Source organism: Hetaerina americana, unplaced genomic scaffold (genome assembly GCF_022747635.1).
Source record: "Hetaerina americana unplaced genomic scaffold, ioHetAmer1.1.p SCAF_15, whole genome shotgun sequence".
In the NCBI taxonomy this organism is placed as follows: Eukaryota; Metazoa; Arthropoda; class Insecta; order Odonata; family Calopterygidae; genus Hetaerina; species Hetaerina americana.
The window spans coordinates 13,398,456-13,417,446 of NW_027286625.1; the positions used below are offsets into that span (position 1 = coordinate 13,398,456).

Consider the following 18,991-nt stretch of genomic DNA (forward strand, 5'->3'; position numbering starts at 1 on the left):
TAAAGGGTAGCGTCCGATTCAAAAAGACACTACAGGGGAGGTGGGTTAGAAAATGGAATGTTAAGGCATTAAGTGAATTGACAAGAATGGAGTATTTGCAGGCTGCAAAGAAAATCGTGAGTGAAGGAAAAGAGCCGAGCACTGAGCGAGATAGGAATGTAAAGAGAAGTCGGGGTAAATACTAGTTCAACTGTAAGGATACAAAAGAGATTAAAGGATAATATGGAAGAATTGTGTGTCAAAGAATTAAGGCCAAAAATCTTAGACATAGAAGATAACACGATATAGATTGCTAAGGTCAAGGCTTAATTAACGGGAAACATTGGGAATCAAGGGAAATAATAGCAACTAAGGCCGTTTGTTTGACAACATTCCTGCAGAATTACTGAAAGGTTTAGGAAAATATGGGAGGAATAGACTATATGGACTGATTCGTAAGGTTAGATCCTCTTCCAAATAATGTAAAGGCTACTTCATGTGAGGACTACTGAACAATGAGTTCGATTTAGTTGTTTAATTTGAGTAGTTTGGAGGCCTTTCGAATTGTTGGTGTGGAAAAGAAGGAAGAAGGTGGACGGTAAGGAAAACAAATGAGGAAATGGTAGCTGTGGCGTGGAGGGGAATTGCCGCCAGAAATTCAAAAGAGACAAGAAAAATGTATTTAAAGCATATTGGTTGGCAATGGGATGTTGAAGACTGTGATAGAGGGGAGAATGATAGGTTATATATATATATATATATATATATATATATATATACACACATATATATATATATCTTTTTATTGATTTATATCATATAAATGTGAGAGTTTCCCATCTATACCTGTAGCTAATTTCTGCTCGATCTCTTAAACAAATTTGGCTAAAAAAACAGTTTTTTATAGTTAAATATTACTAAAGATTATTTAATAAGTACGGTAATAACTAAAAGGGTGTTAAAGAATCAATACTCGTGAAAGGTTATAAGAGGGTGCAATGAGAATGACTGACCTTTGTAAGATACTAAGGTATAATTTTTTTTATTGTGTTATTGTTCTGTACATGGTTGTTACATTAACACTTTTGGAAGTACTCATTTTAGTTAGCTATTGCCAAAGGAAATAAAACACTACATAGAATCATAACTATTTTCATGTTCCTGATAGAGTTATTTCCTTTATACTAACAGCGTCTTGGGCCTTCTTAGGTCTCGCTCAATCTAAATGGGAAGGCTACTCTTCTTTTACACCACTCGTTCTCAAAGTAAATTATTTCCTAACTATGTAGGTGAAGTTTTATTAAATTTTTCATCTACCATCCCTAGTATTCATGACGCGAATCCTCACAATAATAGGAAATCAGTTTGGATACTGCAAATTGTGAGGATCTGTTGTTTTTTATCCTATGCAGCCGAAGATTTTAAACGTAAGAATACTAAAGTAAAAAAATCATCTTTTAGCAGCTGAACATGATCGTAATGGCAGGTATGTACGTATCACAGTGCACTTAGGATATCTAACGTTTCAATCTCCGAGTTTACGTAGCTTATTTACATTTGTATGATACTTACTCACTGACTTGATAAATAACAAAACATGTCTGAACTATGGGAATTCATTTAGAGAGCAGTAAATATGAGTTTATCTTTCGCACATAGAGGATATTCATCCATTTTCACAACATCGTTAGTTGAATCGCACAAATTATTATCCAAGAAGAGTAGACGGACGGTGGTGGTGTTCCCCGGTCAACATACACTGAGGGAGTTGAAGATAAATCGGCCTTCCTTTCCGAGTTGTTTCCGTGAAGGTTTGTTACTGTAATGGGAATTCATTTAGACGACGGGTGGTACAGGGAGATGATCTCCTGAGGGTCTGAAGCCATTCCTGTCGGAGATGTAGGTGACAGTGTAGGTGTTTCCTTCCGGGGAGGTGAAGGTGTATGATCCTTCCTTGACGAGCACTTGTCCGTCTCCCTCGTCGTTCTGGACCAGCTTGCCGACCTCATTGACAGTGGTGCCATCTCCGGTGACGTACCTTTGCGGATTGAGAAAGTTTTTTGTTTGACGAAAATTCAAGACATAATCAAAAAATAAAGCGTTGGGGTTTAAAAAAGATTATTGAAGGAAAGATGGTAAATCATGTGAATGCGTGGGTTCAGGATAAATGCCTGCCTCGTTGTTTGACGTGATCATGATCCCCTTATTTTTAAAGTTATGGCTTCGATCCCCACCTATTCAGTTTTCTTCCAACTCTCGCTTGTGCGTTTGTCATTGTAATTCTTATTTTTTCTCTCGGGTGGACTTTAAATTAATAGAATAAAACTACACATCACCATTCAAGTGTGCATGGATAACTACGGTACTCTGAAATGAAAATAGAGCTGGAAGAGTCTAGCAGATATCAAAAGAATTGGTTTTGATTCTTTTCCGCCCTCATTTCATGCAGAGAAAGCTCTATAAAGATGACCATTGTAATTTCTATAGTTTCTAAGAGTCTGATAATTTGTGGCTACATTATTGAATTTATTTCTTGAGGACCTGTGACGCTTTCCAATTTTCACAGTGTTTTCACAGTGACTGAATTGATCTCTATTTATTTACTTTACAACAGTAACGTCCTCTTCGGTACATTATTAGTTGGTAGAATAGGAACATTATGGCCCTCACGATTACGAAGACTAAACAATTAAATCTGTAAAATGTTTCGTTCCTATTCCCGGTGACATTCTAAACTCCCAATTGCCGTTAGCGGCCAAAATGGCCTCACCAGGAAAATTAAATACCAAGGAAGCTAAAAAATTAATATTTCATTATTCCATTGAATGCAAGCGTTGAAACTTAACATTTGCTTTTAAATTATCTCTATTTTATCCAATATATATAATTATAATGTAATTAGTAAGTTTTGCAAATTTTTCAAGGCTAAAAGAAATTTCACAATTAATTGCCTACCCTCAGGATGAAATTAAGTAATTTCATAGATCAAAAATAGTTTTCCTCTTTTTGAGGCTCACAATTAAACATTTTACCGGTAGTATGCATCTGCCTGTAAAATTTTCTAAATTCACATATTTTTCTCCCATAAAACAAGTCGCCGGATCGTAATACCAGGGGCTCACAATACTTTGGGCCTCACAAGATGCCATCCTCACCTTAGCCTAAATTGCCCCGACTCATCCCGCTCTTCGTCCCTCTCGAGAACTGGGATCACCTCTCCGCTCACTCCGAGATTACCGACTCTGGTGGGGAACGTTGGCAGTGTCCTGGGCATGGTGGTGCGGAACTGTGGTCGGGCAGTGGCAAACGCCACCAGGGCGAAGACCAGCAATACTGTCATCTATAAGAACAAGTATTGAAAAATTTAGGACAAAATCATTCCGTCATAGTAATTTTATTGATATTTCAATTGCGTAGATATTTGAAAGGTATATGTGAGTGATTTATAATAATGTAACATTTCTCAGGATAATCTCTGCAAAGGCGTGAACGGCATAAATTATAGGAAAAATTACCGTTATCCCATACCGCCTAATGCTATGGACAAGTTATATTCTATCATTTAATAATAACGGATGTTATTAACATATAGTTGATATGCTAGCTACAATGTGTTGAAAGAAAATTAGGGCATGCAGAAGAAGTTGCAATATGCAATTACATTTTATCGAAATCTCTTGAAAAAACTGAAGTACTGTTGAACAAGAAATTTTACTCTGATATTTGATAGGAAAATCTTGAACGGAAATTAAAAACCATGCTTTTTGCAGGTTATTTTGTCACCATTTCGCTCAAATTTCAAGTAGTTAACGCATGACAGTGGCTGCAAATATATTTCCGGTAAAAACGTTCATCTTTACAAAATAATATCTCTATTATTTGATTTAAATTATTAGCTGTAAATATATTTATTCAATTTATTTGTTACTATTGACTTAAGTTTAATTCTGAATGTTTTAATGCTCCCTACCTTATAATTTGATGGGCACATAAAATGAAAAATAATTATTTTAGCAATTGGCGATGCTTTATTTGTTACGAGATTGTACGATGTATTTTGAAAGCTCAGATTCGTATTCAAAACAGCGGGATTTATTGAACGATAACTATACGCTATAATCTTTTTCAAGAGTGATTTTGCATAATATCCTCTAAATATTAAAAACAGAAGTAATCGAAAATCGGAATTTTTACTTATGCCTGAAGAATAAATTTGAGCAATATCACCTACCAAACCGATCTTCGGATTGATTACTGTGCGTATGGTTTAATTACTACCCACTCTTGGATTTGGTCAGAACTACGTGAGTGTTCCCCGAACATAATGTAGCCCATTTTTAAACATGCTGTCGAATTTTCAAATAAATGAATCTCTTCACCTAAGGTAGATACTTACAGAATTCATGTTCAACTCTTGTAGGTTAGCTGGAAATATCCAAAATGCTCTTAATCCTTGAAGCTCACGAGGGTGACTGATGGCTTTCCAGGGCTTACCTTGCTCTTATATACTGATTCCGAGGATTTAACAGTCCAGGACTTCAATTCTCTCCCACGACCCAACACCCCCCTTCTTTGCTGAGAGGTTAAAGCGAATACCATCCGCCATTCCCCTCCACCTCCTTAAGCGTTTTTAGTTGATCTTTAGGTCCCACGCCTCCGGTGACCTGGGACCGAGAGTCACCTTTCTTCAACCCTGCCCGCTGATATTATCTTACAACTTTTGTGTTTACGGTGGCTGCGGGGTAGTTTCTCCGATGGGAACCAGTCCGTCTCAAATTTTGTTATGTTTTCCCAGAATTGCTGAGCATCCTGTTTCAGTATCAGTCACGCACTCATCAAATATTTAATAAGTGGGTCCCAAATTTTGTTATATTCTATATTTTTTTAGTACACCTCCACACTAGTTAATGAGGTAATAATTTATCAAAAACTGAGGGAAAGAGAATTATTTTTAATCTGGTTGGTTTTACATTGAAACAGAAGAAGTTGACATTCATATTTTTGTGTCTTTTTTCATATTTCCTTTCCTCTCACAAATGAACATAACATTCAAAGTTTACTAGTTCATACGGTAAATAAGGTATGCTTATATACATTGTAAGTAAAATTATATGTATATATATAATTGTAACATATATATACATATATATAACACATATATGTATATATAGGTTATGCATTTTAAATATATGTATATATAATAAAAAATATATACATTTATCTAAATAATTTAAAGCTTGAAAACACGCCAAATGGCGAACAAATATTCGTTCACATGGAAATAAATATGAGGAAAACGGATTGGAAGGCATGCATGTAAAAAATGAATACCGGAATGTGGGGTGGTCCTGTGTTAGTATTTTACCTGTTCTTATCCAAATTTTCTTGTGTTTACATCCAAGTGAATGAATATTGTCTATATACAGGAAAAATATTTACATGTACAGAATACCTGTATATATATGGGTGTATATATATATATTTTTTTTCATGGTTTATTCCTTCAATATAACGGACAAATTTATGCGTAACAATGCAGAAATTCAATCAAAAAATCATTTGAAATATATTTATAAATAAATAAATTTGTATTTATTTATTCATATATATAGTTATTTATTTATAAATATATTTCAAATGATTATTTGATTGAATTTCTGTATTGTTACGCATACATTTGTCGGTAATGTTGAAGGAATCACCCATGTACCAGATGTTGCTCAAGTCTAGCATTACGACTTTCATATTGAATTTTTTAAGCAAATTGACTTGCATATCGTACTGGGCAATTGTATTTTCTATGTATTCCGTTAGTTTTTTTTGGTTCCATAAGCCCCAAGATAAATTCAGTACAATTATTTTAGCAAAATACTACGAGAGTACCTATACAGGTCTAAATTGATTAGCTGTCTTCTTTCCCTACACTAATTTGAAGGAATGCTCCCAAATGCCAGTCTCACATCATTTCATCCAAATTGGAGACACCTCCCCTGCCTTAATCTTTCTTACCATACCTTCTCCCCTGAATCGCAGTTGGTGAAATTTCGGTGCTTACTAATTTCCTTATCTCCTGTAGCCACGTCACTTCACTTCAAAGTACTACCAGGAATCTTTTTTCTTTACCTAAAACTCATATGATATATCAGTAGTTGTCTTTTTTTCGACTCTAATCCATGTCCCTATCTAAAAATCCTAAGTTCCACGCTATCCTTGATCTCACATCAGACAAGTTTCTAAGCTTTGATGAAATGCACACCTGATAATTTGGTTCACTAGCACTTTCTCCGTATTTTTATTTATATTCTTTTTCATACATTTTCCTCTCTTCACCAAAGGTTTTTCCGAACACAACAGTTCTTTTTGCTCCCTGACTATTATAACCATTTCTGTATAAAACTTGCCAAATAAGTGAAATGGTCTACTTCTAGTAAATTCCTTCCAACTTTAACATTCCACTTATTTCATTTTCTAGAAATTTTCATTACTTTCCTTTTGATAAGATGGAATGCATAAATTTTATACTAATCCTGAAATGGGCTTAGCAACAATTATAATAATTTTTTTGCCGACTAACATAATCCTTATCTCCCGGAAATTGAACTTGACAAGTTTCCTCCTACTTAAATGCCTACCTCCAGTTCTTTTCTTGCCTCTCTTACAATACACTTCGCATTTTCATTGATAGTCGAGTCGAAATGGATAACCCAGTCTCACTCCCCGCGGCTAAATCTGCATCTCAAAAACCCAATCTCTAATCTGTATGCCCTTGTGTATCATTTAATACATGCCTGCATACATCCCCAAGTCTCGGTTCTGTTATGTATCCCTCCACTCTATATCAGTACTTGTCAATGTGTTATACATATCTACCTGTATTAGTTGTTGCTATAGAACATATTATCAGATTTCCTAGTTGGGTCATTCATTTAAAAAATTCTCCATTTCATATTATATGTACATGGCTAAGAGTTAGTCATATGTTAGTTGGTAATAAGATCACATGGATGTAAAGTTAGTCGTATTTTTAAACTGAGAATCACATGATTTTAACTCTAAAAGATAATCGTAGGATAGTATTCAATAGAATATTTTTACTTATATCTTTAAAAACAATATTTTGGTTTGTTATATGACATGAAATGAAAATTTTAATGGAATTGTATCTGCTCAATAATGGAAGGATTGAAATTTGAATGGAATTTGAGCTTGGACAATAAGGAAAATATTCTTAATACAGTCCACAATGTGCGCAAAACATTTTTGTAACCCGAGGAAACATATTCAAATTTATTCCTGAGATCATTTCATAACTTATGATCAAAATTTATTAGTGTATCAGTATCAGAAAGTTTATTAAATCCTTTTGCTAGCAACAGAATTTTTGGGATATTTGTCACGGTGGGAGCACGTGGTCATCCAGTTCAAACTTAAACCTCTGCTATTTTGCTTGGGAAAATATTTTCTAACCGTAGGGCCTCACAATTAGCGGCCGTATTCTGTCTGCTTTGCTCTGGCTCCGGTGAGTTTGACGTGTTTATCTGTCTAATGTTAGCGTGTGCATAGTGGGCAAAGCAATTAACAAACAAACTTCCGTGTTCGAAACGAAACGAGTTAATTTTTCCCTTCTTTTTGAATTTAAATCTTCTTGAACAACCGTCAATTGAATGTGAAAATGAAGTTCATCAACAAACCCAATATGCTATGTGCAATTTGCTGTATGTGCTATAATTTGTTAATATAATATGATTGAGGTAAACAGGGAGACATTTCTATAGTTATGAGCAATTTCATGTCGATCTCTAACTAATGAATTTGGAGCTGAATCCAGATAGTGGCCATGTACCGGTATATTGCAAATACCATTTTGACTATATTTATATTTTGCTTATGGTACTTGTTTCACTTGTCAGGAATTTATTTATTTTCTAGTCACATATGGAAAGCAAATCATTCCATAATCGTTGAAACATATGTGGTCACTTGTCGTCTTTTACAATTACCTTATCGTTTTTCACTTGGCGCATTTAAAATTTGGATCACATTATTTGATTACTTATACTTTTGACTGCAAGGTTAAGAAAAGAATTCTCTGGAGAAAAATTCGTGGGGTACCGATGCCAAGATTTTATACTAATATGCTTTTCGTAAATATCATTCGTTTGTAAGGGCCAAATTCATACGCATCGGTCTGAGTTCAAATTCGGTGCCCTTGGTTTATTGCTGAATTAGTGCTAAAGGTCTTCTGACCCAAATGATTTTTATAAAATGTAATTATCATATTTGTGTGCAAATGTGTGAGTGACTCCACTTTCTGTTGCGGTATTTCCTGGACAAACGGTAAAAATATTTAAGTGATCTTAAGAATTTGCATTTCTATAGAGGTATTCAAGTCGATTATTTTCATAAATGGAATGGTTTTGTCTAGGCCCTGCGAGGACGAGAAAATATATAATCTTCTCGAAACTAGAGGTAATATCTTGAATGTATCTTACATTTTGTTTCAAAAATGTTTGCTGGAAAATATTTTCAATTTCTTAATCAGTATGGAAATACTTGAAAACTCTTAATATTTGTTTGATTTTATAAACTAATCGGAAATAGTCTTAAAACGAATCTCCAAATGAAAGGTTTTTTCTATCTAACCCAAGAATACAAGCATTCCGTAAATGAAAAATATATAGGCATGATAAATATTTTTAATTGAATGAGGAATCATGTTTTTGTGCACAGTCAGGCTGCTGGACCGGATTTCTTTGGTAATTGTGTCGCTGGGTTGACTTAGGTGCGAATTTTGGTTCTTTTCCCGGCTAACATCGTGTTTTAAAGAGGTTGAGTATTTTCGTGAGTGATTAACAAGCGCAGCGCTTAACTAATGTAATTAGCTACCACACGTAAATGGGAAGATTGAAAGAGGGGATGCTCGGTCAACAGCGAATATCATTCAGTCTATTTGCAGCACTCATACAGCTTTATTTTTATGGAATATAAACTCCGTTAAATAGAGAGGAAGTCTGGAAAATCAGCAAAAAATTAATAATAGCATAGTTTTACGAACTTAAGTAAAACAGTCGAAACTACTGACTAAGGTATTTTACCGGTCATAAGTTGGAGATATAAAGTCTCCAGGGACGACGAAAACGTCCAGTCTATAGATTATTATTAGGAAGGCCATTCTATTTATTTTAATGATATTTTCCAATTTATACGTAATACTTTTTTAACGTGCAGTGACAATTAATTTGTTACTAATAATTTTAATTTTCTTTCATGGAATTTGACCTTGAATATTTGAGAACAAAATGTGAAAGTTATCGTTTAGATCATGGGATGCTATCTAATTAGCTATTAAAATTAAGCTATTATATACGCAATTATTAATAAATATATATTTGTTTTATTTAATTTCGTTACATCACTCCCTTCTGGGCCATGTCAGAGAGAAATGGTATTGATTTGAATCCCGTTGTCTTCTTTGGATGAAACTTAAACTTCGAAGTAAAATTGAAGGTAATGCATTTGTATATCACCTGCAAAACGATCAGCTATCAGAAATATTCCGCTTTCTTGACAGGATTTGAGAAATACTTGTAAAAATTAAAAAGTGAAAATTTTATTTTTTGTATTACAAGATAAAACCGTGTAATTTTTTCAGAGGCAAATCTTGATTTTCTGCACTGCACTTTCATTAGCCGCAGAATATTTTGTTGAAACGTATACCTCAAAAAAGTAATTTCGTTAGCATACGCCCTTTTTTACCACATTTTCGGACGAGCCTGCAACTTAGTGATCCTCAAATCCTTCCAAGTACTCCTCTTCTGAGGGATTACACCATTTACAGTGCCACTTGTACCTACATAAGCAGCCTTAGTGGGTTTCTTTCGGTCTCTTACGAAGACCCTTCTACGATTTTTCCTTCATACACTTATCTTCAGTCATCTGCAGTCGTTCAACTTCAAAAGTAAATTTCATTTATGGGAAGAAAATAAAATATTCTCGTGCCAGGTCCGGAAAGCATGCTATTTGGGAAATCGTGATGTTTTTCTCTGGAAATATTACAAATCTGTAGTAGTTCGTTAGCGTCCTGATCATGTATGCCAAATGAATTCGTCGAATTGAAGTCTGAATTTGTGCCAAAACGTTGAAGCCAAACATGCAATTTTAATGCCGTTGTTAAAATTTCATGAAATTGATCTATGGTCACATTTCTTCCTCTCTCTTTAGCAATTTTCCAAAAATAAAAGTCACCTTGCGAACAAGCGATTTCACGAATTTTTGCAACATGAACGTCGTCAGCGGACGTTGTCTAACCGTCCAGAACCCGGATCAATGTGTAGTGGCGACATTCATAAGTATTCGGACAAGCTTGCAACCAACATGCTGATTTCCGTCAACTTAAATGGACACTTAGAGAGGATTGTTATTCTAATTGATTAATTTAAATATTAAGCATAATTATAAAGGATGCCAAGGAACTGTAAACTTTATACGGCATTTTGCTAATGTCGCGTTGGCGTCTTTTTTTTTTTGAAGCTGGAACCCATTTCGTTAGACCCGTTATCATACCTGCCCATTGTAGTTTATAATTGTGGTTCCAGTTCTATTTAAAAATATACTTATCGCTAATAGTATTAAGGGAACAAAAATGACAGAGTGTGCCATGAAATAATCGTGTGGGAAAATGAAAAATCATGGTAGTTTATACTCAAATAATTAAAAGCTACCTTGTCGTCACTTTATGCGAATACGGAATTGAAACCAGTTGTGTGTGTTATTAAGTTTTTTTGAATCTGAACTAATCAGAAAACAAAAGTGACATCTGATCCTCATTCTTAAAACACTTAGCTCTCATCATTGCTTTAAGAATAACTCGTGTAATCGTGTTTCACTTCACGACATTCCAATATTTCGATAATCGTTTACTTACTATTCGTTTAGTTATTGTTTTTTCTGTTGGGATGAATCGTCATTACATTACAAAAAATATAACAGCTGATATTTGCTGACATGTATTGAAGTTTTATTTAGGGAAAAAATGTAAACTATGCCGATTATATTCCAAAACATATGTTTGGAACAATTTTATAGCAGTTTTATCCATATTATTGTGAGAGCAATTCATATTATTATGAATGTCTTTATAAAAAGAAGAAAAAAAGGGAAACTATTCATTAAGTTATTTTCAACATGTGTATTATGCACCAGTGACATAGGTTTCCATCATTGAGTTAGGCCATACATTGGCTTAACCCTTCTCTGCCTCTTATAGTACGCTGAATTTAAATATATACAGATATAATTTCAATCGGAAAGTTACCTCACCGCCACCGGGGGTGGCAGAAATGTGGGAATCGAAGAAAAATGGGAATGTATCAAGAAGGGGATATCGATAGCCGCAAAAGAAACTACAGGAATCGTTAATGGGAAAAGGAAACAATGGATCATGGATGAGATGACTATGAAGATGGATGAGAGAAGAAAACTGAAGAATTTAAACACAGAGTTCAGCAAAAGGAAGTAAAACGAGTTAAACAATAAATTGAGACGGGCAATAAATAAAGAAAAAGAAGCATAGAGGAAGGAGCAGTGTGAGGCTATGGAATGTCTGCAGAGGAAGGATGAAATTGGTACACCATACAGCAAGATTGAATCACTATCGGGAAGTATGAAGGGAATATCCGTGTGAACTGTTAGAGAAAAGTCTGGTAAGATAATATTTGACACAGAAAAAAATTCAAGAGAGATGGAAGGAATATATTAGTATATGAGAACTGTATAGTGAAGAACTAAGGCCAAGAAGCCTAAAAATAGAAACATAACATGACTTAGATGAGGATAGCTTAGGTCCGGGCATACTCGACGATGAGATAGAAAAGGAATTAAGAGATATGAAACTAAATAAGGCCGTGGGGGTGGATAATATTCCTGCAGAACTACTAAAAGGTTTACGATATTGTGGAAGGTAGAGACTATGCACTGTTCCGTAGTATCTATGAGAAAGGAATCGGCCCGGAAGACTTTGTGAGATCAGCTTTAGTTCCTATTCCGAAAAAGGTAAAGGCTAAATCATGTGAGGATTGCAGATCAATATCTTTGATTTGCGATGCAGCTAAAGTAGTTCTTATGATCATCAACCAAAGGATAAAGAGTAGATAAAATGATTACCGATGATTACTAATGATGCGAAGGTCAGAGTGCTTAGAGGAAGGGGGGAGGCACGCGTGACGCCATTGCAGGAATTAGATCACTGATCGAGAGGAATATAGAATATAATCTGGGTGTATTTACCTGTTTCGTAGATTTCAAAAAGGCGTTTTATAGAGTGAATTGGGGAAAACTATTGAGTATATTGCAGAAAATAGAAATATATTGGAGAGAAAGGAGGCTAATCCGCGACCTGTGTATGTCTCAGACTGACCTTTTCTTTCCAGTTAATAAAAGTTTTAGAAGGATGTATCAAATTGAAATAGGTGTGTAAAGAGAGTTTACGTGATAGTCAAAGGGTAGAGCGTTTGGATACCGACTGGGGGGCTGGGGTTAATCCACACAGCTTATCATACGGACACACCCCTCTGGGCACACTGAGCTTCCCGAGCTGTGTGATTTTTCGGGTACTTAGCTTTCTTGGAATCCATAGACGGTACAGGGTAAGGATCTGGCCCCCAAGCCTTGATGTGGGAATTACACCCGCTGCTGAGTGAACTCTACCATCACCTGTCGAAATGAACACTATGTTTTTCGTGATTTTTAATTTGTTACCAACGTTATTGAAGGTCATGTATGGCAGAAAGAACTTCGCGTTACATGTATTTTTTTATTAAGAAAGATTTTCTGTTGACAATAAAAGAAAGAGTAGCACAGAGTGCTGTTGATTTTTCATTAACTTAAAACTGTTGAAATGTCTGATAGGTAATGGATCACTGTGCCCAGCATCCCAGACAGAAGTTGGCGCTGGCAACGAATGACACGACGGGTTCTTAGGTGGTTATTCAGGCAACTGGTGGCACGGGGAGGTGGTCGCCGACAGGCATGAATCCGTTCCTGTCCGAAACATAGCTGAGGGTGATCCTCTTGCCTTCTGGCGATGTGTACGTGTAGGAGCCCTCCTTTACAAGCACATTTCCATCACCCTCGTCATTGGGGACAAGTTTTCCGGTCTCGGCGAATGTGGCTCCATCTCCGGTAATATACCTGAAAAACACAGGTAGTCATTGTTAATGATTAAGTAGTAGATATGAACAGACATTGCGGCCCTTATAAATTGGATATGCAGGTCTATATGGACAGTACAGTTTTAGAACGACTCAGAATATTTTTATTTCAAAAAAGGGTTTTCGTAGCTGCAATTTTTGTTGTGTTTTTTTGTTTCTTTTTAGTGCAAATTAATGCTAGTATTAATTTAAAAATGTATGGGGTTTATGTAAAACGCATTTAAACAATTAAATCTGTTGAATATAAATAAAAATATAGTGATTATTTTTGTCATTGTATTTGGAAGTTATTTCCCCGTAATATTACTCTATCATTAATAATGTATTTATTGCAAAAGTCTAGTAACACTTATATTTATAGGACATTTCAATTGAAAAATATTGAATTTGCATTTTATGATGACTCTATCACTGAATGAGGGTTGTCTCTCACGAGAATTCTCTCATCGAGAACCACATTAAATATTAGGAAATTACATCCAAAAGAGTGGAGTAGTGTATATTTTTGAGATTTATTACAATTTTTAGTAGGAACTAAATTTTTAGTAAACTATTACCTCCAGCCGGTTAAGTTGAACATAATAGATTATTTATTTGGTCCAGGTTTTCTCAACCTCTTACCTGTAGCTGAATTGGCCTGAATCGTCCCTGAATTCATCGTGCTGCACAATGGGAATGACGGGTCGGTTGGTCAACACCTGTGCGCTGGTTGCAGCGACGACCACGACGAGAAAAATTGCCAGAGATGCCTGCGAAGAATGGAATCTCGAGGTAAGAGAGACCAGTCACTCAATTCAATTATCATTTTCGTCAAGATTGCAGTGGTTTATTTTCAGAATCCATTGTCATTATGCCCTTAATATTTTGAGGAAACAATTTTCTATATCCTACTACGCTATAGCGTCATTTGAGTGAATTGTGGACTACAACTTCGCGATAACTCTATTTGTGTAAAAGTTAATTACCTGCAGAAAAACGCCTTTTCTTTTATTAGCGCGTGGTTTCATATCTATGACATTTACACCTATTCAGTTGAAACTCAAAGAGTGTGATTGAAGGAAATATGGAGGGGTAGAATAACAGAGAAGGTCTTGGATAGAATACGATAAACAAGCAATATAAAATATCGGTTCAAGGAGCTGGGATGTAATTAATAGATTTAAAAGGTAGAGGAGGGTTTTGAGATCTACAGCAAACCAATCCTCGGATTGATAATCCGTGATGATGATATTGACTTTATATTATTATGGATTGGCGTATCTTTAAAAACTGGTTGTATATATTAACCAATATAATTGTCACCTAATCGGGTAAATACTTGATATTTTAGAAGGAATACCAGCTAATGATAATTAGCGAAACATGTTAAACTAATTGAAACTGATAGAACCTAAAATACTGATGCTGATTTTTCCAGCAGTACTCACGGAATGCATGGTGTATTGGATTGGTCTTTGGTTCCCTGAGAGGATGGCGTTGTCTCTGGAACAGGCGGCTGTCAAGTGATGCCTTTCTGCCGTGCTTGGCGCCCTTTTATACAAAACTGCCAGTTTTACTGCCGCAACGAGAGCAATTCGTCATTCTCAATACTCTTTCCGACCTTTAGCCCCTTTCCTTCACCCCGCGGCCCCTTGGAATTCCGGCCTGGAATTTTCTCACGGCTACTCCAACACAACCCAGGACAAAATACTTCTCTTCTTGCTTTCGTAATAATTCTCAAAATTCTCAAATGAGGACCGGCTAGTGAGTAGCCTCTAACGAATCCGAAATTAGTGCCATTCTGGAAAATCCGAAATTAGCCCTCACAAAAAGGTTTGCACCTTTCGAAAATAGAAGTAATATTCCTTTCTTCCCTGCAAACCTAACACTTTTCATTGCATTATTATTCATATTTATTAATGAAAATAATGTATTTTAAAATGTTCACTGCGTAGTGGAAACAAAATTTCGCTTTTATTTATTTTGTAGTATTCAAAAATGTTATCTTACTTTTTGTCGTCCTCTGTTTTTCACTCTGAGGAATATTTCGCGCTGCAGAATTGATAAAGTTATCATAGAGATAATAATTTATTTTCTCCGCAATGGACAATGTCTTTGCTGGAATATCACACCTCAAAGGGAATATTTATTCTGGAAGTGATCTATTAAATTTCAATTAATTTTTGAGTTTTTAAATTTTATGGTAGGATATGACGGTTCACATGAGTTACTCATCTTTTTATACCTTTCATTTCATTATCAAGAATTATATTCGAGGAAACGTTTTATTATACATGCGTGTATTAGGTTTAGGGTTTGGCGCTTTTAAAGTAGTTTAATGAAAACACTTACTGAAATGCAAAAATTTACCCTTGATATAGCTTTACGGCACGCTTTAAATTATTAATTGTAATCAAGTTAAATGTGGATCATTACCCTCTTACATGCTATATTATTGAATTTTTTCATTTTTCAAACTATAATGCTAAGGACCAATGGGATAGGGGTTAAGTTGGTGGGTGTGGATCGACTCAGATTCGCTGTGAACTCAACACGCCTTTTTGTAAAGATGTTAAGAATGCCAGGTTCATTATACAGTGCTATTCTTAGAAAGTAGGGGCAATAGATTCTCAAATTCTAATGAAGAAATAAATGATTATTAACTACAATTTTCATTTTAATAAACCGTGTGAAGCCTTATCCAAACAAGAGACTGAATATGATTAGCTAAAAAACTCATTTAAATTTTCCTTTAAATTCAGTGCGACAGATATGAGATGAGAATCAATATTAATAAAACAAAGCTTTCGCGATTTTCCAGAAAGAAAAAGGCTAAGCTTAACATTAAAATAGGAGGGCAAAAAATAGAGCAGGTAGAACAGTTTACGCATCTCAGAAGTGTTTTGGACCACGGTGAAAGTAGTATGGACATTAAGGAGAAGAATTGCGTTAGGCAAAGAGGCTTTCACAAGGACGAGAGAGTTGATGAAAGGGGCGTTGACTAAGGATATTAAGAAAAGACTCGTAAAAACTTTGATATGGAGCGTAGTTATGTACGGCGCGGAAACGTGGTCATTGAAGCAGGAGGATAGGCGTAGACTGGAGACTTTTGAAATGTGGGTGTGGAGAAGAATGGAGAAGGTGAAATGGACAGATAAGAAAAAAACAAATGAGGAAGATTGGTATGGTGGGCGAAGAGAGGGTTTTTTGGGAGAAATCCTATGGAGGCAGGAAAAATGGATGAAGGGCGTATTGATCAGCAGTGGGATGTTTAAGACTAATAGAGGGGATAATGTTAGGCAAACGAGGAAATGGCGGGAACAGGATAGGGGTGTTGAACGGGATGAAGGAAGGAAGAAGGTACTCAGAGATGAAGAGGGACCTGATGTAAAGTAGGTTGATGGATTGTGTTTTGTTTTGTTTGGAGTCACAAAATATTTATTTGGTAGCAGTGTCCATCCAAAAACCTTAACCGGTAGATTAGGTGATAATAATATGACGTCGTGCCTTTCTTGTGTTTTGGTCATCATGATGATTAGACAAGAGTTTTTGCCTTCCGTTCTGCAATTATATTATCTGACTGTTTCAATTCATCTTACCGTCATCATTCATGATAAATGTATGCATGTTCCTGCAGTTAGATATTTATTTAATTAGTTCATGGTTTTATTATGAAGCGCTTCCCATATGTTATTTTTCTCACAATTCATCGGGTTTCCTTTTAATATGTATTCTTTACCGTAATGTAATGGAAGTTATTTCTTAACAATATTATATTTTCATATATTCTTACATGTCCTTTTTTAACACCTCGCTTCGTTAGTTTAAATACCCTTGAATCAGTTGTAACTGACACATTTGCATTCATCCCGGTTTTTAATCTCTTACTTATGTTAAAATCATATATAATTTACTTACCAATCTCAGGACCATTATTTTGGTTTCCTTTTTCAAATATTTAAGTAATTTTGGCCCTATTGTTTCACGTTTTCGACAGTTCATGTTTTATTTAAAAATATTCATCTACGTGTCTATTCTAGTCATATCGACCAACCTATAAAAATCATCTCCTAAAGCTCAAATTACAAATTAAATAAATAATTTCACTTTTCTTCGTTCATTGAATTCATTTTAAATTATCCTTATTTTCTGTTTGATTCATGCAATCTTAATTATGTAGCAATAATCTTCTTCACTCTTACCTGACACTAATCCTTTCACTAAATTCTTCAATATTTCTTATCGAATAACCACGGAGTATATTTTTCTATCTTCGGATTTATCTATCATCCTTTTTTTCTTGCTCAAAAAAATTAATGGTAATGTTTTTTAATGCAGCCTTTCAAAGTTCTGTTTATCTTTTGCAAGTGAGATTTGTAATTTTTATTTAAAAACTATGTCCGAATTTAGTATTACAGTATCATTTACATGGTTATCAGGAAATTATGGATAAGCTAGTGAAATTTTCTTTTAGAGTCATAGCAAAGAAAACCATGAAATCAATCATTGATCAATTTTCATCGATGATGATAGTCTTGGTTAGCTACTAAAGGTTTCAATCTGATGTAAAATGTATTAATACCTAATAGAAAAATTTAGATCCTGTTTTGTTTACCGAATACTACGTTCAATTGTAACATTAGTTCCTGAATTTATCTTCATTGTTTTCATGTACATTCCTCAGTTTCTGCGTATAGTAATTATCAACGAGACTAGTTTTAAGGCATTATGCCATGTGAAAAATATGAAAATGTTCTGAAGTGTTTATCATCATGAAGCTTATTTTTTTGACAACTTTCAAAATGTAGTCTAATACCAATAGAGATTCCTCTATACGCATTAAAAAGACGAAAATATTTCAAGAAGGAACGTACGAAGAGGTCTTTTTAACTTTTAGTTGTTGCTAAAAATATCGTGATAGAAACTGAATTTTTATATTAATCCTTAAGACTTCTCTATGTAGTCACCAGTCAGAGTCATAAAATTCTCCCAAGTAACCTTTACCTTTCCTAAGCCGTCATTGTAGATATCAGCAGATTGTGTCGTTAACTATTGTTCCAGCTCTAAAATGGCGTGATTTTTATTGCCTAATTTCCAACCATGCAATGGTTTTTTGAGTTCTGAGAACATTAAAAAGTTTCTTTGGACGAAATAGGGAGAATAGGGCGAATGTGGAAAAAATTCAAAGCCATATCGCTTTGATTAATCAATGTACAATTGTTTGTTGATTAATCAAAGCAAATTGTGTGTTGCTTAATCAAAGCGATATGGCGCTGTTTATTTCACACAGCATCTCATAATTTGTTCGGCAGTTCATCCCCTGCAGACTTCTGCAACTTGGTCTTCTTGGGGGGAGGTGAATCGCTGTTCTTCCTCTCCTTGCTCATCTCTTTGGTCTCTGGATCATATTCATAGTTCCAACATTCATTTCTTGTTTCTAGGCGACCAAATATTTCTATCCGTCGTGGTCCAAAAGATTCAACATCTTCCTTGACAGGTCGTACCGAGTATGCTTCTGAAAAGGAATCAGTAGTGTAGTAGTAGTAACAGAAGGAACCGTGTTTACACCTTTGACGTGTGTAGTTCTTCATGAAAAATTATCCATACAAGGTCATAGCTAAGATCAGTCTCATTCATGATCGTTTGGATGGTTGCTCTTCGGTCAAAGCCCTCCACTTTTGTCACTGTGTCAGCATCGTCCGTTAGCAACGGAAGAAAATATTCCTTTACATTTTACCTAGAAAAAGGTTGAATTAAAATGCAGGATTTAGAAGAATTATCAGTCCTGGTAATTACAGTGTATCCGAACAATCTCAAAGATATAA

The 18,991-nt window shown here is 35.0% G+C and overlaps 1 protein-coding gene across 1 annotated transcript; it reads right to left on the minus strand.

Moving 5' to 3' along the window:
* Nucleotides 1-3,212: 3,212 nt before the first annotated feature.
* Nucleotides 3,213-17,099, minus strand: LOC139686896 (endocuticle structural glycoprotein ABD-4-like). Its single transcript, XM_071583971.1, has 4 exons — nucleotides 17,085-17,099; nucleotides 13,809-13,936; nucleotides 13,052-13,167; nucleotides 3,213-3,319 (listed from the first exon to the last, which is right to left on the minus strand). Exons 1-4 carry the CDS (start codon nucleotides 17,097-17,099, stop codon nucleotides 3,213-3,215), a joined length of 366 nt encoding a protein of 121 aa, XP_071440072.1.
* Nucleotides 17,100-18,991: the final 1,892 nt, after the last annotated feature.

Coding starts and splice junctions, on each gene's coding strand:
- LOC139686896 (XM_071583971.1), bottom strand. Junction 13,168..13,808: donor TCAGGCCAATTCAGCTACAG/GTAAGAGGTTGA, acceptor TGTGTTTTTCAG/GTATATTACCGGAGATGGAG. Junction 3,320..13,051: donor CACGTACACATCGCCAGAAG/GCAAGAGGATCA, acceptor TTGTTCTTATAG/ATGACAGTATTGCTGGTCTT.